At 37.8% G+C, this 25,850-nt stretch overlaps 1 protein-coding gene across 5 annotated transcripts in view; it reads left to right on the top strand.

Annotated features, from left to right (window-relative positions):
* Nucleotides 1-3,209: 3,209 nt before the first annotated feature.
* EEF1AKMT2 (EEF1A lysine methyltransferase 2) overlaps nt 3,210-25,850 on the top strand; it is an 81,401-nt gene continuing 58,760 nt past the window's right edge. For 2 of the 5 annotated variants that reach the window (XM_033842451.2, XM_073793823.1), the window contains exons 1-5: nt 3,375-3,508; nt 4,563-4,628; nt 5,140-5,254; nt 19,634-19,741; nt 22,769-22,985. In XM_033842451.2, the coding sequence (XP_033698342.1) occupies nt 3,399-3,508; nt 4,563-4,628; nt 5,140-5,254; nt 19,634-19,741; nt 22,769-22,985 (616 nt within the window). In that variant the 5' untranslated portion in view covers nt 3,375-3,398. Of the gene's footprint in view, nt 3,509-4,562; nt 4,629-5,139; nt 5,259-19,633; nt 19,742-22,768; nt 22,986-25,850 lie in introns of all 5 variants that reach the window. The other 3 variants (XM_033842452.2, XM_033842450.2, XM_073793824.1) reach the window with 3 other exon arrangements.

The raw sequence follows: 25,850 nt of genomic DNA on the forward strand, positions 1-25,850 counted from the left end.
TCAATCTTCCAGGTTCAAAACTGGGATTTTAATCTGTCAGAAAGCTCCTTCTACCACACTTTTTCCAAACTCAGCAAACAGAACTGTTTCTTGACAGTTGCACAGGCCAACAACATTGGAATATTCTTGATGCTCCCTTTGATCGATCAGCAGTTTTCAAAATATATCCAGAATCCTACAACTCACCATCAGCATACCCATCACAGTGGTCCAAGCTATCATCATCTCTCTCCCAGATCATTGTAACAGCCCCTAACTCAAGGGGTCTGAACTGGAGGCAATTCTGCCCCACGGGTCATTTGGCAAAAATGAGACATTTTTGGATGTCACAACTGGGGGTTGGGGTAGGGTGCCACTGGTATTTAATGGTCAGAGGCCAACGAAGCTGCTAAACATCCTACAATGCATAGGATAGCCCTTCACAGCAAAGAATTATCCCCCCCCAAATGTCAATGGAATGAGGTTGAGAAACCCTGTGTTCCCACTTCTGCTTTTAACCCTTTCCCTGCCAAATCTATTCACAACATACCAGCCAAAATTGTCACGCCAAAACTTAAATTTTTTTTTTTTTTTTTTTGCGGTACGCGGGCCTCTCACTGCTGTGGCCTCTCCCGTCGTGGAGCACGGGCTCCGGATGCGCAGGCTCAGTGGCCATGGCTCACGGGCCCAGCCGCTCCGCGGCATGTGGGATCTTCCCGGACTGGGGCACGAACCCGTGTCCCCTGCATCGGCAGGCGGAGTCTCAACCACTGCGCCACCAGGGGAGCCCCCCAAAACTTAAATTTAAATCATGTTGCTTCTTGGTCAAATCCCAAACCTTACAATGATCTGACTCCTTCATTTCCTGCTGCTGTCCCGTTTGTTCACTCTGCTACAGCTATACTAGTCTTTTTTCTGCTTCCTGGATACCCCTATCTCATTCTACCTCAGGGGCTTTGCACTCACTCTTCCCTTTGCCTGAAATGCTCTTCTCCCAGAAAGCTGCAAGGTTTACTCTATTATCTCTGCTCTAGATGTGGTGATGTGTGACCCAGATCTCCCCTTGCACAACTGATTGCATTATTTTCCCAGCTGCTGGGGAGGTTGTCAGGTGACAGCCCTCTCCTGGAATTATCCTTCATGGAAGAGTCTCATCACCCAAGGTCAATCCTCCTTTTCTGGGCAAACAAGCATTCAATGCCTGGTCAATGTAGATGAATAGAGGCTCACATCCTTCAGTCCAACCTGAAAATTCCAAAGGATCATCCCAGCTTCACAGTGCCCTGTCAGGGGAGAGGGTGTTAACTGAGGCTCGGTCGTAATGGTACCCCAGCCTGACTACTTCCTCTGTCCAACCCTGCTTCTCTCTTCCCCGATAGGTGGTGATCTTGAGAGCACTCCCTAATAAACTTCTGCCATGTTCATCTCAGTCTTACACTCTGCTTCCCTAGGGATACCACCTGTGACAAACTCTTTTAGGTTTTCACTCAGTGCCACCCTCTCAGAGAATCCTTCCCTTCTAACCCTAACCAGAATTGCCTGGAACTTGGCCATTGTTTTGCCAATTGGGGAGCATTTGAGAACTCCTGAAAGCAGTTTCAGAGAAGTTATAGGTGAGCAGGGTTCCAGGCTGCAGGGATTGGCAGAATGAGAGGGAGACAGGCAACCCAGAATACCCTCAGAGCCTCCCTCCTGCCTTGTGGAACGAGCACCTGGTGGAAGGGACTGTGTTCCTTGGCACATTCCTCCTTCTCCCTGGTGATGGGCAGCTCTGCTCGGATCGAGCGTCTCCATCCCCCCCACCAAGAATCTGTTGCCCTGGGAGATCAGAGGTGGTGCCCCATTCAGCCCTCAGAACTAAACACCCAGAGTAATCCTGGAGCCAGAGAAGGAACTCTGTATAAACCATGGGTTTTTTCCAGGGCTCCATACCAACAACTGTTTATAGCATTCAGCAAACACAGCAAAAATATCTTAAGTGTTGGCAAGACATCAGATTGAAGACGGCCTTGTCTTTCATGGGTGCTTCTGAATTAGAACCTAAAACTTTTTAAGACCCACTCAGTCACATTCAAGCTTACTCTCTTGAGCATCGAGTCTAGAAAAAATCAAAACAACCATTCGCTCAGGGCAGCACTAATTGGCCGTGGCATCTGGTGGTTTTATTACTCTGTAATAAGGTTACTTACGCACTTTCTTGAGTTCTTTAATCACTATACACATAGATTCCCATCTGCCTTTTACCATATTCTGTCACCAGTGGTTGCCTGCAGATCTTGGAACGTCTTGCATCAGAGGAGATGCACATGCGGTCTTAATCGGGATTTCTGTGAGCTGGAAAGGCAAATGTTGACGCCACTTACCTCCAGGGACTTGTTATTGGGCTTCTGTCTGCCATGTCAACAGAAAAGTGGCCTAGGAAACATGTGTTTTGGTTGGAAGGCAGCCTTGCTAAGAGCCTTTGAGATTCTTGCCTAGGGCATTGGACTACCAGTATTTCATTGCTGCTACAGAAGTCCCCCCAGACATTTGGCCCATAAGATCTCTGGCATTATGCTGCAGAACTTCCAGCATCAGTCCCACCAAGAGGTGGATGAATCTCAGATTCACTGGTTGGGAGCATTCTATTACCAGCGAGCTGCAGGTGAGGAAATTGAAGCACACAGAGGTTAGGAGTCTTGGATAGGGCCAGGCGCCTGGTTAGGGGCAGAGCTGAGACAGGCATCTTGACTTTCACTTAGACCTTTCTTCTCACTTAGCACTCTGATACCCGTGATTGGCTTACTTGGGAGGGCGGGGAGGAGGGCGGGGGGGGCGGGTGTCGTATGGCATTCATTTCACTGGGCATAAATTCCCTCGTCCACCAGTGACGTCAAGTCAGAAGAGGCCAGAGTGCTATTTGCAAGGCGGAATGCCAGCCGCAAATGAAATTAGCCTTGGGCAGGAAAGCCAAATAATGCGATGGACTGTCCCACTCATTTCTCAGATCTGCCCACGACGTGGAGAGATGAGGTGATTTGTACATTTGGGTTGAGCAGTGTCGGCTTAGGTATTCAGTGTGGCTCCCCCACCGCCAGCCTTTTTCCAAAATGCAATACCTTGAACAGTCCCTTAGGAACAGCAGTCCCCAAATATAGTGGTGCTTAGGCGGGCACCTCGAAGAAGGGGGTGCATCTGACGCTGGTTGGAGGGAGAGTGGGGACCGAGGCGAGGCCCCGCCCCGCCCACTCTGGGCTTTGGGATCCGGGACTCTGGACCAGGGTGGCTGCAGGAAAAGCGCAGGACTGCGGACCCCCACCGGGGCCGGGAGCAGTAGAGAGGGCCGACTCCCGCCTCCTAGAGGCGCCAGCCCGCCCGTCCGCTCTGCCCGCGCCACGTCTCTATGGCGGCCCCAAAGGCCCTCCGGGGTAAGGAGCGCGATGAGCGAGGGCGCGGACGACGACGGCGGCGCTGGGGCCGCGGCGCGGTCTCGAGGGGGCAGTCCCCGAGGGGATGGCTTTGCCCCGTCTGCGCTGGGCACCCGAGAGCAGTGAGTGTGGCGCAGGGCAGGGGAGGGTGAGCGGCACTGCCCGGACTGGGCCGCAGGAGGGGAAGGAGAGATGGGGCCTAGGCGGCCCCGGAAGATGGGGAGAGCTTAGGGGGCGTGACGGGAGGAAGCCTAAAGGGCCGCCTTGGACGAGGGTCCGGGGGCGGGGGTCGTAGGGATGGAATCCCGAGGGACTACACTGGCGGCTGTAAATAGGCTTTTCAAGGGGTTGACGTCTAAGGGGCCCGTGGGGTGAAAGTGGGCGGGGCTGACGAATACGGCTGGTGGGCGAGGGTAGGAGGCCGGAGGAGAACTGCTCGGCTGGGAAGCTGAAAAGGTTAAGGGGACGAGGGCAGGGACGTGGAAGCTGGAAGGGGTGGGAGTGGGGGGGGATGGTGTAAGGAGGGAGCGAGGAGATAGTGGGCATCTTGGAGTAGGAGAAAGTGGTCTGACCTAAGCAGACGCTCAGCACTTATTTAATGGATTAATGGATGAATGAATGACTGTGGGGAAAGGTAAGAATGAGAGGTAACTTGGAGGAGGAGAAGGGCTTCTATAGACATGAAATAGGAAGAGACGGCAATTGATGGAGGAGGAGTCCTTAAAAGGAGTGAGAGTAAGTCTTAAAACTTAACCTTTAAGCGGAGCTTATTTTTGGCGAATTCCATTGTGAGTAACCACCTAATTGGTAGAAAATTATTGTGTCTTTACATTTTAAACTGAAAAGTGCTGTAATGACACTATGCCTTTACAGTCAAGTTTTGGATTTGTGTTTGGGACTTAGGGATCCTTGGACAGATACGTCTTTGTATTTTTTAAGCTAAAACATACACCGTTTTAAATGTCAGGCATTGTTGTAAGTGCTTTACATGTATAAACTTATTTCTTTCATTCTTTTAACACAAGGATGTTAAAAGATTGAGCGGTGTGCACTTGTCAACACTAATAATGTTTTAAATTTCTGTCATAACTATCCCAGTAATGTATTAGAAATATACCTTTAATTCATAATACAGTTTAATTGAATAATTTGCTTTGCATTTGATTATTCATATAGTTGGGATGCTGTCTATGAGAGAGAACTGCAAACTTTCCAAGAATATGGAGATACAGGAGAAATCTGGTAAGTTAGAAAAAGTAGTGGGATTATGATCCAGAAGATTGTGTAGGTGTGTGTGTGTCTTTTAAGTGCTTATCCCAGAGAAACCCTAGAAATCTTGGGAACCTTGGACTGATTCTGGCTTTGGTGGGTAGATTGAAAGAATCTGTCTCTTTTCTCTTTTAATGGCCCAGATTTAAATTTGATGACAGTATTAGGAAATAACCCTTATTTTATAACTGTCCTTTTTCAATAAGCAATGCACGTTTTAGCCACCAACGTGTACAAGTGTTAATGCTGATGTAGAGAAACATTAATAAGTAACATACCAACCTTAGCTATTCTGTTCTATTCTTGGGGGTGTTTTCTTCTGAATAATAGTATAGATGAAGATTAAGCAGTTACAGATGTTATTTCTTACTTTCAAAAAAGACTTAATTGAGCAAACTGAATAAGCTGCTTGAGTGTAATGTAGTTATAACCTTTGTTCTCTATCCCTCTGTTATTTGATAAACTGATTCTCTGTTTCTAATAGGTTTGGAGAAGAGAGTATGACTCGACTAATAAGGTGGATGCAGAAACACAAGATTCCATTGGATGCTTCAGTGCTTGATATTGGAACTGGAAATGGTGTTTTCCTGGTTGAACTTGTTGGTACTATTAGTATTCATGTGTTAGAACCAAATTTAAAAATGAAATTAAGAAAAAAATCTTGCAATTGAGGATACTAGCTATCTAAATCCAAAGTAGTAAAGTAGTCGTACCACTTACCTTGAGAAGTCACATGGTACAAAAGGGAGGCTGCATGGGCTGTGAGAAAGCACTAAGTGAGAAGCCAGGGGATCTGAGTCCTAGTCTTGGCCCTTCTTGCTATTGTCTCAACCTTGAGCAAGCCACTTTTTTTTCTGGACTTCAGTTCTTTCCTAAAGATTTTGACTAGGTGATTTCTGTTGGTTTCTTCTAGCTCAAAACTCTGGAAATCTGTATGTATAAAAGGATGATGATTTTTTTTACATTTCCAGTAGGACATACATCCCTTTTCTTAGGTGAGCATATGGTTTTTGAAGAGTGTTTTGCATATGCTTTGAAAAGAGCATTTTGTCCATGGAACTGAGTTTTGGTACAGGTTCTACTACTAGCTAAACCATCACCGTTAATGCCTGTAGTGTATCATTGCTCTGCCGAGTGCTGTGGAGGAGGTGTAAGACTTAGGCTTCATCCTAGATGGTTTTACTGTTTCAGCTTGTAAGGTTATATACGTAACAGTGAAACTTGCTAAGTGACTACCACCTGTCAAGCCTTGTGGTAGGCACTGGCAGTATGAAAATTTAGACCTTGTGCTTGAGTTGTTCACAGTACAATAGAGGATAGACTGACATAGACATAAATAGCTAATGCTGTAGCTTGATGTATGCAATAATAGATATACTGAGTATAGGTAAGGGAGTGATTTGGGGAAGAGGGATAAGAAGGGTCTTGGAGGAGCTAATATCCAAGTTGGGTGGAAATTGTGTTGAGTGTGGGTAGAGTGTAAAGAGGGAGAGAATTTCAAGAAGTGGAAACATTATCTAAAGGCATGAAGGTTCTGGCCCTATAAATAATTTGGTAAATTAGAATATAAAGTGTATGTGTGAGATAGAGATGAGGTTTAGATTAAAGGTAGGAGCCATATCATATGCCATGCCTAAGAGCTTAGATTTTACTCTTAGTCTATGGGGAGCCGTTAAAATGTTTCAAGCAGTGAAATGTGATTAGAAAAAATTGTAATAAATTTTTTTGAAACGAGGTGCAGCGTAACTACATTAAAGTGCGCAAACCAAAAGAGTATGGCTCAATTAATTATTACAAAGTGAACACACCTATCACCCTAATCAAGAAACAGAATATTACAGACTCTAGAAGCCCCCCTTAAACTCCCTGATAATCCTCTAAATTGCTCCTCCTTCCTCTCTAAAGGCAACTACAAGGAGTTTTAACATCATTGATTAATTTGTCTGTTTTCGATATAAATGGAAGCCTTCAGTGTGTTCTTTCTGGTGTCTTTCAGTCAACATTCTGTGAGATTCACTCAACTTGTACATAGCAGTTCATTCGTTTTTGTTGCTGTATATGAATCCTTTGTACAATTATACCACAATTTTATTTATTCACTCTGTTGTTTACCTGTAGATACTTTCGGATTCTAATAGCTCACTTGTAGAGGTTAATGATTTATCCTTTTAAACTAATAGTTTAACTATAGATTCTTTTATATTTTCTACATATATAATTAGGCAAACTATAAATAATGATAGTTTTATTTCTTCCTTTCCAATCCTTTGTAACTTTTCCCCCCTTATTACACTGTTTGGGACCTTTGGGAGAATGTTGAAAAGAAGTGGTGACAGAAGGCATCCTTGTCTTCTTCCGCCCTTTTCAGAGAATACGTTCAGTGTTTCACTGTTAGGTATGATGTTATCTTGTAAGTTAGTTTTGTAGATAACTCTGTTATCAGACTTCAGATTTGCTAACGGTGTGTGTTGTTGTTGATTAAATGTTTTTCTCCTTTGCTAACGGTGTGTGTTGTTGTTGATTAAATGTTTTTCCTGTATCTGTTGAGGTAACCATATGAATTTTTTCCTTTATTCATGTAGGTGAATTACATTGATCATTTTCAAATGTTAAGTGCATTTCTGGAATAAACCCAACTTATATATATATATTACTGGATTCACTTTGTTAATATTTTGTTTAGGATTTTTGCAACTTTGTCCATGAGGGAGATTGTCCTGTAATTTTCCTTTCTTGTAGTGTCCTTGTCAGGGTTTGGTATCAAGTTATGCTGACATCATTAAACAAGAATCTATTTTTTGAAAGAGTTTGTTGACAATTGTTTTTTCTTCCTTAAATGTTTGGTAGAATTCACTGGTGAAGCTACCTAGATGTGGAGTAGCTTTGGGAAGTTTTTTTCTTTTTTAATGTGAACTTACTGAATAAAGTATAACATCCGTGTAGAAAAGGGAATAGGTCATAAGTGTACAGCTTTTACAAAATGAATAATTGTGTGTAACTCACCAACCTGATCAACAAAGAAAACATTATTAACACCATAGAAGAAGCCCCCTTGTGTCCCCTCCCACTCATTCCCTCCTAAAGGTAATGATTATTTTGACTTCTGTCATCATAAGTTAGGCTATTTTTCATGTCAGCTGTACTGGTTTCTTATTGTGGTTTTAATTAGCATTTTCCTAATGACTTTGATTACCTTTTCATGTGCTCTTTTGCCATCTGTATATCTTTGGTGAAATGTGTGTTCAAATCTTTGGCCTATTTTTAAATGGGGTTGCCTGTTAACTTATTAAGATTTGAGGATTCTTTATGTATTGTGGATATAAGTTCCTTGTCAGGTATGTGATATGCAAATGTTTTCTCTCATTTGTTCGCTTGTTGTTTTTCATTCTCTTTAACAATATCTTCTGAAGAGCAGAAATTCATTTTTATGAAGTCACATTTATTAATTTTTTCGTATGTGGATCGTGCTTTTGTTGTCATATTAAAGAACTCTTTGCCTAACTTAAGGTCACATAGGTCTTCTAGGTTTTCTTCTAAAAGTTTAAAATTTTTACATTTAGATCTATTATTTGTTTTGAATTAATTTTTGTAGAAGGTTTGAGATACTGGTTGGGGTTAATTTTTTTTGGTATGTGAATGTTGAATTGTTCCATCCGTCATTTGTTGAAAAGATTATCCTTTTTCCATTTCATTGAGTTTTGCCTCTTGTTGACTTGATATGAGTAGTATCTTTGGGTATGCACTTTTTTGATATGGTTTCTTTTGCTGAGCATGGCTTTGTTAGGTTTACCCATGGTCTTTCATATTGTGTGTAGCACTAGAGTGCTTCATTTCATTGTGGTTAGTACTGTACTATATGAAAATACCACAATTTATTTATTGATTTATTCATTCATTTTATTCCTTCATCCTCCTGTTGATAGTCATTTGACTCATTTCCAGCACTGTGTTATTATGAATACTGCCAGACAGTTTTCCAAATTGGTTGCACTAGTTTGCACTCCTACTGGCAGTGTGTGAGAATTCTAGTAGCTCCACATCCTTGCCAACACCTGCTCTTGTCAGCTTATCCAATTTCAGTGATTCTGCTAGGTGTGTAGTGGTATCTTGTGGTTTTATTCTCATTTCCCTGATGTCTAAGGATATTGAGCATATCTTCATATGCTGTCTATTTGGCTGTTCTTTTTTGTGAAATGCCTATTCAAGCTTTCGCTTATTTAAAGATTGGGTTGCCTTTCTTTTATTGATTTGTAGGAGTTTTTTATATATTCTGTGTATATAACCTTTGTATCTGGTGTGTCGCTTGTCTCTTCACTTTTGTAATAGTATCTTTTTTTTTTTTTTTTTGCGGTACGCGGGCCTCTCACTGCTGTGGCCTCTCCTGTTGCGGAGCACAGGCTCCGGATGTGCAGGCTCAGCGGCCATGCCTCACGGGCCCAGCCGCTCCGCGGCATGTGGGATCTTCCCGGACCGGGGCATGAACCCGTGTCCCCTGCAAAGGCAGGCGGACTCTCAACCACTGCGCCACCAGGGAAGCCCTGTAATAGTACCTTTTAAAAAAATTTTTATTTATTTATTTGGCTGCGTCAGGTCTTAGTTGCAGCGCGCAGGATATTTCTTGTCGCGTTTCCTTGTGTCATGCGGGATCTTTTTAGTTGCGGCATGAGGGATCTAGTTCCCTGACCAGGAATCGAACCCAGGCCCCCTGCATTGGGAGCTTGGAATCTTAACCGCTGGACCACCAGGGAAGTCCCTGTAATAGTGTCTTTTGATGAACAGAAGTTCTTTAATTTTACTAAAGTTTAATATAGCATTTAAAAATGGTTAGTGCTTTTGAATATTGTGTAGTAAATCTGCCTACCCAGAGTCAAAATGATATTTTCCTATATGTTTTTCTAGAAACTTTGTTCTTTTCCTTTTCACATTTAGGTCCCAATTAATTGCTGTGTATGTTGTGAGGTAGAGTCAAGGTTTATTTTTTTTTTTACCTATGAATATTCAGATAACCCAGCACCACTTATTGAAATGTCTGCTCTTTCCCCCACTGCACTGTAGGGGTGCCTCTGTCATAAGTCCAGTAATAGTATGTGTTTGGGTCTGTTTCTGGATCCTCTGTTCTATTCCTTTGGGTCTGTTTGTTTATCCTTATGCCAATGCCAAATTGTCCTAATTACTGGACAAGTCTCCCCATTTGGTTAACGTAAGTTCTCTGACTTTGATAGCTTTTCCATTGTTGTCTTGTATGTTGTTAGTTAGCTCTTTGCATATTTATTTAAATTTTAGAATCATCACTTTTCAGGAAAAAAACAAAACCCACCCTGGGATTTTGATTAGGATTGTATTGAATTTATGGATCAGTTTGAGGAGGATTTACATGTTTATAGTATCGAGTGAATCCATGAACATGATGTATTCCTCCATTTATTTAGTTCTTAATTTTCTCTCAGTAGTATTTTGTCTGTATAGAGATTTTCTGTACAGAGATCTTATATATTGGGTTGGCCAAAAAGTTTGCTCGGTTAATGAATACATTGTTCAATAAAGTTCTTGGTGAAAATGAAAAATGTGTCTTATTTTTACTTAAAACCAAACAGGGACTTCCCTGGTGGCGCAGTGGTTAAGAATCCGCCTGCCAGTGCAGGGGACATGGGTTCGAGCCCTGGTCTGGGAAGATCCCACATGCCACGGAGCAACTAAGCCTGTGTGCCACAACTGCTGAGCCTGCGCGCCACAACTACTGAAGCCCGCGCGCCTAGAGCCCGTGCTCCGCAACAAGAGAAGCCACCTCAATGAGAAGCCTGCGCACCACAACGAAGAGTAGCCCCTGCCCACCGCAACTAGAGAAAGCCCACACACAGCAACGAAGACCCAACGCAGCCAAAAATAAATTAAAAAATATATTAAAAAAACCCCCAAATAACCAGAACAACTTTTTGGCCAACCAGTATTTTTCCTTGGTTGATTCCTAGATTTTTTTGTTGTTGTGACTATTATTGTTATGCTTTTAAATTTTATTTTCTAATAGTTTATTGCTGCTATGTGTAAGTACAACAGATTTTTATATTGATCTTGTATCCAGTAAGTCACACATTAATTCTAATTATTTATTTATAGATTCTTTTGGATTTTCTATAAAGACTGTAGTGTCATGTGTAAATAGTAGTTGTATTTCTTCTATTCCATTCTTAATATTTTGTTTATTAAAATGCTGTGCAGTCTCTAGGTCAACATTGAATAGAAATTGTGAAGGCAGATAGCCTTCTAACACTGCCTATTAGAAGAGGAAAGCTTCTAATATTTCACTGTTAAATATGATGTTAGCTCTAGGTTTTTACAGGTAGTCATCCAGATTGAGGCTGTTCCTTTATATTCTAGTTTGTTAAGAGTTTTTAATCATAATGGTTGGGTTGTTGAACTCGATCAGTTGCTTTCTTTAATATTCATTGATATGATCAGATGATTTTTCTTCTTGATTCTGTTAGAGTTGAACTGATTGATTTTGGTGGGGGTCCTCAATTTAAAAAATTTATTTATTTATTTATTTTTGGCTGCGTTGGGTCTTCGTTGCTGTGTGCGGTCTTTCTCTAGTTGCGGTGAGCGGGGGCTACTCTTTGTTATGGTGTGCGGGCTTCTCATTGAGGTGGCTTGTCTTGTTGCAGAGCACGGGCTCTAGGTGCGTGGGCTTCAGTAGTTGTGGCACGCAGGCTCAGTAGTTGCGGCTCACGGGCTCTAGAGCACAGGCTCAGTAGTTGTGGCGCACGGGCTTAGTTGCTCTGCGGCATGTAGTATCTTCCTGGACCAGGGCTCGAACCCGTGTCCCCTGCATTGGCAGGCGGACTCTCAACCACTGTGCCACCAGGGAAGCCCAGTTTTTTTTTTAATTGACATTTTTATTGAGATAATTGTAGTGATTGTTCAATGTTATAAAAAATTAACGTTCCTGAAGTAAACCAAGTTTGATTATGATGTATTATCCTTTTCATATATTGTTGGATTTGATTTGGTAGTATTCTACTTAGGAATTATATAGCTTCATGAGAGAGATTAGCCAGTAATTTTCCTTACTTGCAATTTTATTTTTAAAAATATTTATTTACTTTATTTTTGGCTGCATAGGGTCTTAGTTGCGGCATGCGGGATCTTTCGTTGAGGCATGCGGGCTGTCCAGTTGTGCTTACTTGCAATTTTAATGTAAAGTTTTTGTGTCAAGGTTATGCTGGTCTGATAAAATGAGGTGAGACTTGTCTCTGTTTTTATTTTTTTCAGAGGATTTTTGTAAGATTAGTTTTGTTTCTTTCTTAAATGTTTGGAAGAATTCATGGTGACATCCTCTGGATGCTATCTTGATTAGTGTAGCTTTTTAGTAAATCTTAAAAGTTAGATAGTGTGAGTCTCTCAACTTTATTCTTTTTCAAATGTTGTATTGGCCATTCTAGTTCCTTTACCTTTCCAAATAAATTTAAGAATTAGTTTCTAAATATCTACAAAAGAATCCATGTTGAAAATTTCATTGAAATTGAGCTAAATCTGTGATTTGAGGAGAATCAACATCTTTACTATCTTGAGTCTTCCAGTTTATGAACATAGTGTCTCTCTTCATTCATTTAGGTCTTCCTGGATTTCTTTCCTCAGCATTTTTTGGTTTTCATTCAGCATGCAGATCCTGTGCATATTTTTTAGACTTATACCTATATATTTGTTTTTGGAGTATTTAAAATGGTATTGCTTTTTGAAATTCAGTTTCCAATCGTTTATTGCTAGAAATATGGTTGATTTTTGTGTTGCCTTTGTATCCTGTAATCTTGCATATTATTAGTTCTAGGAGGTTTAAGTGGATTTTCTGGGATTTTCTATGTAGACAGTCATGCCATTTGTGAATGGGGACAGTTTTATTTCATTCTTTCCAATATGCATGCCTTTTTTTTTCTTGCCTGATTACACTACCTAGGTCTTCCAATATGGTATTGACTAGGACTGGTGATGGCACATTCCTGCCTTGTTCCCATCTTAGGGGGAAAGTCTTCAGTTTTTCACCATTACGGATGATGTTAGCTGCAGGATTTTATTAGATGCCCTTTATCAGGTTGAAGAAGTTCCCTTGTATTTTTAGGACGTATTTCTTGAATTTCGTTAAAAAAATAATAAAATAAAATAAAATTTTTTTGCATTAGTGAATATAATCATGAGGTGTTTTTTCTTTAGACTGTTAATATGGTGGATTATATTAATTGATTTTCAGATATTGAACCAGTATTGCACTTGTGGAATAAGCCCCATTTGGTCATAATGTATAATTCTGTTTCTGTATTGCTAGATTCAATTTGTTACTATTTTGTTGAGAACTTTTAAATCTGTATTTTTTTTAAGCTTTTTTTTGGGGACTTCCCTGGTGGTGCAGTGGATAAGACTCTGCGCTCCCAGTGCAAGGGGACCCGGGTTGGATCCCTGGTCAGGGAACTAGATCCCACATGCATGCCACAACTAAGAGTTCGCATGCCACAACTAAGGAGCCTGCCTGCCACAACTAAGACCTGGCACAACCAAATAAATTAATTAATTTTAAAAAGAGATTTTTTTGATGTGGACCATTTTTAAAGTCTCTATTGAATTTGTTACAGTGTTGTTTCTGTTTTATGTTTTGGTTTTTTGGCCACTAGGCATGTGGGATCTTAGCTCGACCAGGAATTGAACCCATACCCCCTTCATTGGAAGGTGAAGTCTTAACCACTGGACTGCCAGGGAATTCCCTACATCTGTATTCCTGAGGGATATTGGTCTGCAGTTTCCCTGCAGTCCTGTATTATCTTTATTTGGTTTTGGTCTCAGGGCATTGATGGCCTTATAAAATGAGTGGGGAAGAATTCCCTCCTTTTTAAATTTTTTAAGATATTGTGTAGCACTAGTGTTATTTCTTCTTGAGTGTTTGGTAGAATTTGCAATTAAACCATTTAACCCGGAAATTTCTTTTCTGAAGGTTTAAAATATGAATAAAATTTCTTTAATAGTCACAGTCCTATTTAGGTTATTTATTTCATTTGAGTGAGTTTGCGTGGTTTGTGGTTTTTGAGGAATTAGTCCATTGTGAATTTGTGTGTATAGAGTTCTGCACAGTATTCTCTTATTGTCCTTTTAAAGTCTGTTGGGTCTGTATTGAAATCCCCTTGTTCATTCCTAATGTTGGTAACTTGTGTCTTCTCTCTCTTTTTCTTTGATAGTGATGCTAGAGATTCATTTTTTCTGTCTTTTATAAAAAGTTGCTTTTGTTTTCATTGACTTTCTCTATTGCTTTTATGTTTCAGTTTCAATGGGTTCTGCTCTTAATTTTATTATTTTTTCATTCTTTTTGCTTTTAATTTATTCTTGCTCTTTTTTTCTAGCTTCTTAAGGTAGAAGCTTAGATTATTGATTTGGGACTTTCCTTCTTTTCTCATGTAAACATTTAATGATATAAGTGCTATAAATTTTTCTGTAGGTGCTCCTGCACCGCACAAATTTGATATGCTGTATTTTTATTTTCTTCTTTTTTTTTGGCTGTGCCGTGAGTCTTGCAGGATCTTAGTTCCCCAACCAGGGATTGAACCCGGGCCCCTGGCTGTGAAAAGTGTGGAGTCCTAACCACTGGACCACCAGGGAATTCTCTAATTTTCTTCTTTGATCCAGATTATTTAGAATTCTGTTGTTTAATTTCCACATGTTGTGGATTTTTCTCTTTCTGCTTTTGACTTCTAGTCTAATTCGATTATGTCAGAGAACATACTTTGTATGATTTAAATTCTTTTAAATGTGTTACTTTGTTTTATGATCCAGGATATATCCATCTTGGTGAATGTTTCATGTGCACTTGAAAAAAATGTGTATTCTGCTGTTACTGGATAGAGTATTCTGTATATGTTAACTAGACTTATGGTGTTTGATGGTGTTGTTCATTTCTGTACCTTTACTGATTTTCTGTCTATTAGTGCTATTAATTATGGAAATAGTAATGTTGAAGTGTCTGACCGTATTGGTAGATTTGTCTATTTTAACTTTTATTTCTGTCAGTTTTTGCTACATGTATTTTCAAACTCTGTTGTTCAGAGGTTACACATTTAGGATTTTATGTGTTTGTGTATTGATGAATTGACCCATTTATTGTATAATGTTCCTCTTTAACATTGGTAGTTTTCTTTACTTTGATTTTACTTTGATGCTAATAATAAAGCCACTCCAGCTTTTTTAAAAAATTGAGATATAATCCACATACCATAAAATCTACCCTTTGAAAGTGGTTTTTAGTATATTCACAAATTTGTACAACCATCGCCACTATTTTAATTCCTGAAGATTTTCATCACCCCAAGAAGAAACCCTATATTCATTATCGTTCACTCCTTATTCCCCATTCCCTTCAACCCCTGGCAACCACTAATCTACATTCTGTGTCTGTGGATTTGTCTATTGTGGGCATTTCATATAAATGGAATCATCAATATGTAGTCTTTTGTGTCTGGCTTCTTTCATTTAACATAATGTTCTCAAAGTTCATCCATACTGTAGCATGTATCAATACTCTTTCCTCTTGTCCAATTAATATTCTGTTGGATGGGTTTACCACATTTTGTTTATCCACTCGCCAGCTGATGGACATTTAAGTTGTTTCTGCTTTTCGGCTATTATGAAAAATGCTGCTGTGAAAATTCATGTATAAGTTTTTGTATGGACATATATTTTCATTTCTCTTGGGTATATACCCAGGTTCATATGGTTACTCTATATTTAACCTTTTGAGAAACTGCTAGACTGTTTTCACAGTGGCTACACCATTATACACTTCCATGCGCACTGTATGTGAGTTCCAGTTTTTCCATATTCTCACCAACGCTTTTTATTATCTTTTTGATTGTAACCATCCTTGTGGGTGTGAAGTTCAACTTTTTAAAATGAGTTTTTGGTTTTTTTTTTTTGGTACGCAGGCCAAAATGAGTTTTTGCATGGTATATCCTTTTCTATTCTTTCTCTTTGAACCAACCTATATCATTATATTTGAAGTGACTTTCTTGTAGCCAGCATATAGTTGGGTCATGTTTTTTTATCCTTTCTAATAATCTCTATCCTTTAATTGGTATATTTAGAACATTTGGATTTAGGTCTACCATTTTATTATTTCTTTTCTCTTTGTTACCTCTGTTTTTTCATTCTTCCCTTTCTCCTTTCCTGCTTATTTTGCTTTATTTGGACATTTCTTAGTATTCCATTTTAATTAGATATATCTAGTTGTATAAATGTCTTTGTATAGTTTCTTTAGTGGTTGCTGTAATGACTGTATCTTTTTGGCTTTTTTAGTGGTTGCTGTACGATTATAATATACATACTTTATTTACACAATCTACTTAGAATCAGTGTTTTACCGTTCCATGTGGTATGTGAAAACCTTAACCACCTGTGAGTTTTTTAATCTTCCCTTCTTTATATTGCAGTTGTCTTAAATATTACCTTTACATTGAAAATCCTGTAGGATAATGCTATAATGTTTCCTTTCAAAGGAGAATAGTAGTTAATTATGTTAACACAGATATTTACTTTTGCAGCTTTTTTCTTCATTCCTGATCTTCCAAGTTTGTTTGTTTGTTTGTTTTGGTATTATTTACCTTCTGTCTAAAGAACTTCCTTCAGGAATGATTTTAGAGCAGCTTTCCTGGCAAGAAATTTTCTTAGTGTTTCTTCAACTGAGAATGTCTTTATCTCACCTTCATTCCTGAGGGATGTTTTTGCTGAATATAGAATTCTGAATTAACTGTTCTTTCAGTACTTTAAAAATGTTGTGTGACCTCCATAGTTTTTGATGAGAAATCTGCAGTCATCTGAATTGTTGTGTTCCTGTAAGTAATGCATCAGTTTTCTAGATGCTTTCAAGATTTTTTCCATTGTCTTTTAGTTTTTACCAGTTTAATTATGATGTACTGCTGCTTGGATTTCTTTCTCCTTATTCTGTTTGGGGTTCACTGAGCTTTTTGAATCTGAGAACTTAAGTCTTTTGCCAAATTTGGGATGTTTTCAATTTTTTTTTTTCCTCTGAATCACATTCTCCTTTCCTTTTGAGAGTCTGTAAACATCAACGTTAAGCCTCTTTGTATTGTCCCACAGGTCCCTGAAGCTTTAGGACCTGTTCATTCTTTTCCGATTATTTTTCTCTGTTGATTAGATTTGATAACTAGTATTGATGTGTCTTCAAGTTCACTGACTTTTCTTCTGTCATTTCCATTCTGTTATTGAGTCCACATATTGCAGTTGGCTGATAGTCTCCGAAGGCTCTTTTAAGTTCTCCCTACACTTTTTCTTTATGTAACTTGGTGATTTATTTGTTGTAGAAGGTAGTTTATTAGTCCCAAATGATTTACCACAGTGTGGACTTTCTAATTGCATCTCTGTAGTATTATTTAACATGTTTTCTGTCCCCTGTGTTTTCTGTGGGTTGGAAGTTAAATCTAGAATAAGGGTCAGCAAACTATAGTTTATCAGTCAAATCTAGGCTTCCCCTGTTTTTATAAATATTTCTTGGAATACAGCTTTGTCTGTAGCTGCTTATGTGCTACAGTAGTAGAGTTGAGTAGTTGTGACAGGGATTGTATGACTGGAAAAGTGTAAAATATTTATGCTCTGTTCCTTTAAAGAAAAAGTTTCTTTACCTCTGATCCATAGATTTTTATCAAATTCAGTTTTTTTAAAACAAGTAAATTTAATAGGTGGTCATGTATATTTGCCTATGTGACACATAATGTTTAGTTTTCTGTATTTTTGTCATGCTAACAGTCATTGCTTATATTCGGTGCTTTTTCAGTGACCACCTACATTTTTGATGGATACACACACACACACACACACACACACACACACACATACATACTTTTTTGTTTTTTTTGCTGGGATATAATTTTAGATTGGCATTTTCCTTTTGTTGTTTTCTGGCTTCCATTCTTTATGACTTATGGCCAGCTGTCAGTCTTACTGTTGGTATTTTGCAGGTAATCTGTCGTGTTGTATCCCCCACCCCACTCCCTGAATGCTTTTCAGATTTTTCTGATTTTGGTTTTCATCAGATATATTATACTATTTGTATATAATATAAATTATATGTTTTATCAGATATATATTATACTATACTATCTTTGTTTTTATCATGCCTTGAGTTTATAGTGCTTCTTGAATCTGTGGCTTGGGATCCTTTTTCAAAATTAGAAAGTTCTCAGTCATATGTCATTTTCTCTTCTGCCCTATTCTTATTTCCTCTTTTTCTAAGACTTCTATTATATATATTTAGATCTTATACTCTGTGCCATATTATGTCTTTTATGTTCTTTCCTGTTTTTAATTTTCCATCCTTCTGTCATTCTGTGCTTAAAGTGGTATTCTGACTTTTCTTCCACTTCACTATTTTGTGTGTGCGTCCAATCTCCTATCAAGTCCATCCTTGAGTATCTTAATTTAATCATTGCATTTTAAAATTCTCTTATTTGTATGTTTGTTTGTTGTAGTTTTCAGTTCTCTGTCACAATTCTCCAAATTGTCATTTATTTCAGTTTTTTAAATATGTTTCTGATCATTCTTTTATTTGATTCTCCTGTGGGTCTTTTTCTAATGTAAGTTTTTTCCCTTTGGTTTTTGGTCATTTATTATTTCCTTGAATGTCTGCTTATTTCTCACTGAGTGCCAGAAATTGAATGTGAAAAATGTTGGCAGTAGTTTGAGGATGATTGTTCTAGAAACTTAAAACATCTGCATATGATTTTTATAAATTCTAAGGGAAGAATAAACAGGCTTGGAGAAGAAGGAACTGGTAAGAGTCAATTAATAGAATCATCCTGCATTCTAGGTCTGATAAATGAGGGAAACTGGGAGAAAATGAAGATCTTGAAGAATATGGATTGAGATCACTAAAAGAATAGGAGGTTGGCATCAAAGAAGGGATATTAGACCTTAAGACTAAAAATAAAAATGATCAAAGGGAGCAAAATGCCCTGTGGAAAATGATTGTTGTGTTAATTGAGTTTAGATTAGAAATCAGTCACTTAAGGTTGAAAAGTCTAAATAAGTCTTAAATGGATGGTGTTGGAGTAGGTTAAGTAGTTTTGAAGGAAGTAACCATTTAGTAAATGGTGAAGAGCTGGAAGAGAATTTCAGGCTACACTCTACTCTGCAACTTCTGTTCTTCTTCAAATTTCCTTTGATATTTTCTTTAGTCTGATTGGTCTTACAATGTTCAGCATAGTTAGAGGTGAAGACCAGAGGCCATCATGCTTCTGCCTCAGGCTCCACACACCCTTAGATGGGTTAATATTGTTAGTAAACAGCTGGACTGCAGGTTTAGTCTCAAACCTCTTAAGTCCAGTGAGCTTTCTTTAACTCTTTGGGGGTATTAATACCTGCCCAATTTATCTCACAGGTTTTTTGTAAAGGTCTATTGGAATGTATGAAATATTTCAAAAACGAAAAATACTATACAAATGTAAGATGGTTAATGATCACATGGTTGGTGGAGAATTGCATGATTTATAAGTACACTGAAGGAAAATTTTTAAAAGCAAGAACTTATTACATACGCATTTAATTTATTCATGTAACTTAATTGTGTTAAGTAAAATCTATGACAGATTTTTGTGTGAATTAAAGCATATCAGCATTAGAAGTTAATACTACATTTTTCTGCTTTAGGGCCGAAATACACATATATTCTCGTTGTCTTTAAGAAAATGAATTTCCTTTTGAGAAAGAAATCAAATATTATAAAAGAATAAATTGTCACATTATATAAATTTAAACTTTTAGTTTCTATTTAGATTCTACAATAAAATTTAAACATTTTAGATTATTGGATAGTATATGTCATTTGATATATTAAAAAAAAAAACAGCCCCAGTCCTAAAGGAATAATATAATTCATAGGTAAAACAGTATTTAAAACTTCTGAAAACTAAAGTATAATATTATTTCTCTGTCCCTAGGCAAAATTTGGTTTCTCTGATATTACTGGAATTGATTACTCTCCCTCTGCAATACAGCTTTCTGGAAATATTATAGAGAAAGAAGGTTTATCTAACATTAAGTTGAAGGTAACTATTATTTATATTACTGTAACTGTTATTTTTATTTGTAATAAGTTATAAAGTTTAAATGTTTCTGAAGTATATTAATTTGCTGACATCTTTGAGCTCATAAATTAAGGGTCAATCATAAATAATCCAAAATGATACTTTTTAAGTGACAGTATTAAAATTTTCAGTCTAGTCAGTTTGGGAAAGTTATTTTCTCCTCTTCCTTGTGTGCAATATGTTTATTCTTTCTCTCGCTCTTTTTTTTTTTTTTGCAAATACACACAAATAATAGCTAACTTTGGATTAACTAGATAAAAAAGTTGTAAATGCCTGAAGTAGTCTAATGCCACCAAAGATTACTCAGTTTATGTTTTGCCCTCTGATCTGTGAGGAGATGATGACTCTTTTTTTTTTGTTTGTTTTGCCGTACGCGGGCCTCTCACTGTAGTGGCCTCTCCCATTGCGGAGCACAGGCTCCGGACGCGCAGGCTCAGCGGCCATGGCTCACGGGCCCAGCCGCTCCGCAGCATGTGGGATCTTCCCGGACCAGGGCATGACCCCGTGTCCCCTGCATCGGCAGGTGGACTCACAACCGCTGCGCCACCAGGGAAGCCCGAGATGATGACTCTTGCATTTATATTTTTATCCCAGGCTTCTCCTTTGAGCTCTAGAATTATATAAACACTGCTTATTCTATAGTTCCACTTGGATAGCTAAAAGTCTCTTAATTGGTCCAAAGTGAAACTCTTGGTTTCTTCCTTAAACTTCTCACACACCTCCCATCCCCTACCCCACTCTTTCCTTTAAATCCTATAACAGGGAATTCCCTCGCAGTCCAGTGGTTAGGACTTGGCGCTTTTACTACTGTGGTCCGGGTTCACTCCCCGTTGGAGAACTAGGATCCTGAAAGCCTCAGGGCGCCAACAACAACAACAAATCCTATAGCCAATTTTGTTGGTTTTATCTTCAGAGTATATCAGGAATGTGATCATTTCTTGATATTTCCACTGCTACCTCCCAGATCTAAGCCACCATCATTTCTCACTTAGATGACTGTAGTAGCCTCTTACTTAGCCTTCCTGTTTCCACTCTTGCCGCCCTGCTGTCCATTACCACAGGGTACCCAGAGTTAGTTTTTAAAATATAAATCAGCTTGTGTCACTTCCTTGCTCACAAGCCTCCAAGGGCTTCCCCGTTGCACTCAGAATGGGATCTGAACGCCCACCCAGCCTTACAAAGCCCCTCGTTTCTTACCTCTTTCCTTCTTTATCACCAGTACCCCAGTCACACTGGCTTTCTTTCTGCTCCTGATACATGTCAGCCCTGTTTTTCTCCAGTCTTTATACCTGCTGCTCTCTGTCCAGAATGTTCTTGCCCCAGATCTCAGTTTGTTTGGCTCATTCTCAGCATTCTGATCTCTGCTCAAATATCGCCTTCTTAAAGAGGTCTTGCCTGACTACCTTTTCCAAAACATTTCTCTTCCCAGTCACTCACTGTCTTCATTATTCTTTTTTTTTCTTCATAGTACTTTATCTGAAATAATTTGGTTAGCTTATTTATTGCTTGCCTCTCCTTTTAGAGAACATGAGATATATTCTCATACAGGGACCTGTTTTGCTTTGTTTGCAGTTACAGTCCCAGGGCCTGTAAAGTTCCTGCATATAATAGGTGTCTATGAAATATCTGTTGAATAAATGAATACTTTTTTTATAAATTTATTTTTTTATTTATTCATTTATTTATTTTTGGCTGTGTTGGGTCTTCGTTGCTGCGCGTGGGCTTTCTCTAGTTGCAGTGAGTGGGGGCTTCTCTTTGTTGCAGTGCGTGGGCTTCTCACTGTGGTGGCTTTTCGTTGTGGAGCACGGGCTGTAGGCATGTGGGCTTCAGTAGCTGTGGCTCACGTGGGCTCTAGAGCACAGGCTCAGTAGTTGTGGCGCATGGGCTTAGTTGCTCCACAGCATGTGGGATCCTCCTGGACCAGGGCTCGAACCCAGGTCCCCTGCATTGGCAGGCAGATTCTTAACCACTGCGCCACCAGGGAAGTCCCACTAAATGAATACTTTTATATAGGCATTTAGGATAGGAACTTCTCCAAACTTCGCTCTTAAGAGTGGTAGTCATTGTTTTGCTTCAGGTGTAATGAATACTTTGATGTGAGGCAGGGGCAGGAAACCTATGTTCAAATGTATGTAAACATGCAATACACATTTTCAAGTCAAACAATAAGAGTTTCAGATAATACACTATTTATGATTATTTTAAGTTTATATGAATAATCACGAGCTAATTGCTTAATTACTTTTTCAAAGCAGCTTTTCAGAATTAAGTTTATTGGCAAATTATTTTGAATATTTTATGAAGTTGAGGCAGATCACTATTTCAAATGCTTCTAAAGTATCAGTAAGTTATTGAAGTTATTGAAAATGAGTGAGATGCTGATACATGACTTTCAAAATCTGAAGTGCATGATATTTATAAAGTTAAGTAATTGCAGCTTAAACAGTCCTTTAATTTCTTAAGCTTTGTGCCATTCATTGTATCCATTAGTTGCTTTGTAAGCTGCTGAGTCAAGGCAAAAGAACTTTTGATTTACCATGTTTACCTCAGGTCATACAGCTAGTAATGTCAGCTAAAAATCATCTTATTTCAAGTGCCTTGTTTGAGTTCCAGATATTTTTTTGTCATTTAAAAAATATTTCAAATATTCTTTTTTTCGACAGAAATAACTTTTTCATAAACCAGGCTTGTGAGCCCCATTTATGTGCTGGTATTATTAGGCAATACACCTGGCTTTGATTTGTTTCCAAATTTGTAGAGATTTGGAATGTCCAGGAAACACTGTCAGTCTTGCTTACTAATCTTAGCTTTAATGATCTTGGAATGAAGCACATAAAAGTTAGCTATAAAGTTGCAAATGTTTATTATATGTAAAATGCCATCATAAGTAATTGCTCTTTTTATCTGTAACTTTTTACAGATTGTTACTTAAATTCAGTAAATATTGTGTGTGAATTGTTCTCACATAGACATTGATTTTTAATATAGGTAGAAGACTTTTTGAATCCTTCCACAAAACTGTCTGGATTTCATATTTGTATTGACAAAGGGACTTTTGATGCCATAAGCCTTAATCCTGACAATGCAATTGAAAAGAGGAAGCAATATGTGAAATCTCTCTCCAGGGTGTTGAAAGTGAAAGGCTTTTTTCTAATAACCTCATGTAATTGGACCAAGGAAGAGTTGCTAAATGAATTCAGTGAAGGTAAATGGCTGTTATGTTGTTTAAATGTGTTCTTACCTCAGGTTTAATGCACTTAAATAGGTTTTTTTTTTCCATGGTGTTATAGTATTTTACTTTTCTATTTGTGGGAGTTGCCTGCTTTTCTTCTTTGTTAATAACCATGGTAGTACTTTTAACTGTATATGCAAAGAGCAAAGAAATAATATTGGTTGAGATCCAGAGTGCTTTGTAAAATTTTCCAAAAAATCCTGGCAGTTAAGTACTAAAGTTTATGAGCCTGTAAAAATTAAGTTCTTTGTTTAAGCTATATAATCTGTTACTTGGGGAATCAAGCAAAGAAAGTGCATATATTGTGTTTCTGACTTCAGTGTACTGATATACTGGTAATTAGTAATAACAGTAATAATGCAGATGGTAGTAGTGTTTTTTAAAGTCTTGTATGAGAGTTTTCATTTTATAGATACTTTGTCTTGCCTAGTGGTCATTTAGATATTTAGGATTTTTCTTCTTGTTTTCAGTGTATATTCTTTTTTAACATTGCACAGAAACAAAATGTAGGGACTTAGAAGAATTAGTACCTATTAATTCTTGAGGAAATCTCTACTTTTTGCAAGATTTTGGTGCCAAGACAGGATCCTTTTTTGCCCCATTAGCAAAGTATAATTAGTGCTGTGTCTACTAAATGGGGATCTTGTAAGAATCGAGAACCTTTAATCCATACACAAATATTTTGAGCTCTTTGGAAGACTGTTTCTTGTATGGTTTAAGGATTATTTCACCTGTCACTTTACTCATGCAGTGCACAGGACTTCCTGGGAAAGTACCTTGAGAATCTGTAGCTATATATTTGCTTGTTTTTTCCTGAGACTCCATTTCAGATTAGTATTGTTTTTTTTAAAGGAGTGGGAAGAATTTTCAGGATGGAGTATTAATAAGTGATATGGTACTAAGTTTGTGGTTAAATTTTGAACCTCAGTTGTCACAAGCTAATGGGAAATGAATTTATAACCGTATTGCAAGCGCTTTATCTCAGAGTTTGTTTTCTTTTTGGTAGTAAGGGAATAGGCAGTAGGAGGGAGAACGCTTAACACATGTCCTTTTGTGTGCATTTGATGGCTTTGGCAGCTTATATAATGTAAAACTTGAAGTGTTTGAGGCTTGAAATGTGAGCTTCATTACTGTTGCCTCTGGAAAACAAGAATTATGTGATTTATTGTCTTTTATTTCATGTCATTAATTTTATTATCTTCTATGTTAAATTTGTTTCCTTTAGCACTATTGAGGCCCCGTATCAATAGTCTTTCTTCTTGAAGCTTGACAGTTTTAATAAATGCTCAAAGTTACACTGTGTAGGGCAAGTTCCTTTCCTGGTTTTTAAATACAGGTGTTCTCTTTTATCCCTGGAACCACCAGACAAAAACATATTTGTCTGTCTTTCATAATGAGGAACAGACTTTAGCCTTGTAAAGAGTGATTAAAAATGTGTCTGTGTCTGAGAACTACTGAATAAATTCTTTAACTTCTGTTCAGTTTTAGAGCTTAATGCAGAATTTAAATAAGTGAAATGTTACAACAGGAAATGTTAAAGAAATAATTATATACAATTGAAGATATTTTTCTAGGCATGCTTCTCTTAGAAAATGGTTTTTGGAGTTAGATAGATACAGGACACTAACAGAACACACTGCCATGTATCACTGCCAAGGGCCTTGTCACTAGCTTTTAAGATTGACTTCCATGGTCCCTTTTGCATAGAATAAAGATTGCTTCACTAATTTTTTTAAGGTTCTTTGCTTCTTTCCTAATTTGAAATGTAAATGTTCATAAATCTATTGAAATGAATTTTTCTTTTGTAGCCTTATTTATATAAATATTTTGTGTTGCCGTTTGTTTTGGTGAGGATTACTTAATCATTTGGCAGACACTAGGATATTCTAATTTGATGTCCAAGGAACTTGACTTTCTTACAACTAGTGAATTAAAAAAAAACCCCACAAACCTGTCTTACTGAAAAAGTAATCAGATTCATTATGAAAAAATTTTTAAAATATCAGTAACCCCAACACATAAGTATATAGATTAAAATAATTAAAATTTGTTATCTATCTCTGGTGTACAACCACTTTGTATTGTTGATAATACATCAACATTTTGATGTATTATCTACTGAAATATAAAACTTAAATTCTGTAGGGTTAGTCCAGGGAGTTAAAAGATTAGTCCTAGAAAATTCACCCAGACAGCTCCATTTTCTCTTGAGAATTTTTATTACGAAATATTTTAAGCATATGTAAAATTTCAGAAAACAAATATGGGTGTGTACCCATCACAGTGGCTCCATTTTTTAGCATTAAAATGTATCGTATTATTTAAAAGTCCTGGCCTTCTTTGGAAAAGTTTTCTTATGATCAGTTTTTAATGAGTATGTTAATATTTAGTTATTTGTTAAGATTTGGTGAAGCTTGATTAAGAATATGAATTATGAAGCAAAGTATAAAAAAACCAGTTGATCCATTTAAGCATTTTTTTCTGTTTACAAGTGTTATTTGAGCTTTAGCTCAAGACATGGAAACTTAGAAAATGCAGACACCTTCTCCCCCAAAAGAAAAAGAATTCTCCCAAACTGATAGTTGCATCACTGAGAGAAAACCATGGTTAACTAAGAGTTAACCAACCTTCCACCCTTATTCATCTTATTTTTTGAAAACAGAATAATAAAACATTAAATTTCCATTTTGTTTTATAGGCTAGGAGAACACCACATATTCTTATTTTAATCTTCACAAAATCACTGTAAGTTAGATAGGGGCAGTGATACCTGTAACCTCCTTGCATAGAAATTGAGGATTCTGGTTAAGGTAAATTGACCTTAATCTAGTAACCTTT

This window comes from Tursiops truncatus, chromosome 16, assembly GCF_011762595.2.
Source record: "Tursiops truncatus isolate mTurTru1 chromosome 16, mTurTru1.mat.Y, whole genome shotgun sequence".
Classification (NCBI taxonomy): domain Eukaryota; kingdom Metazoa; phylum Chordata; class Mammalia; order Artiodactyla; family Delphinidae; genus Tursiops; species Tursiops truncatus.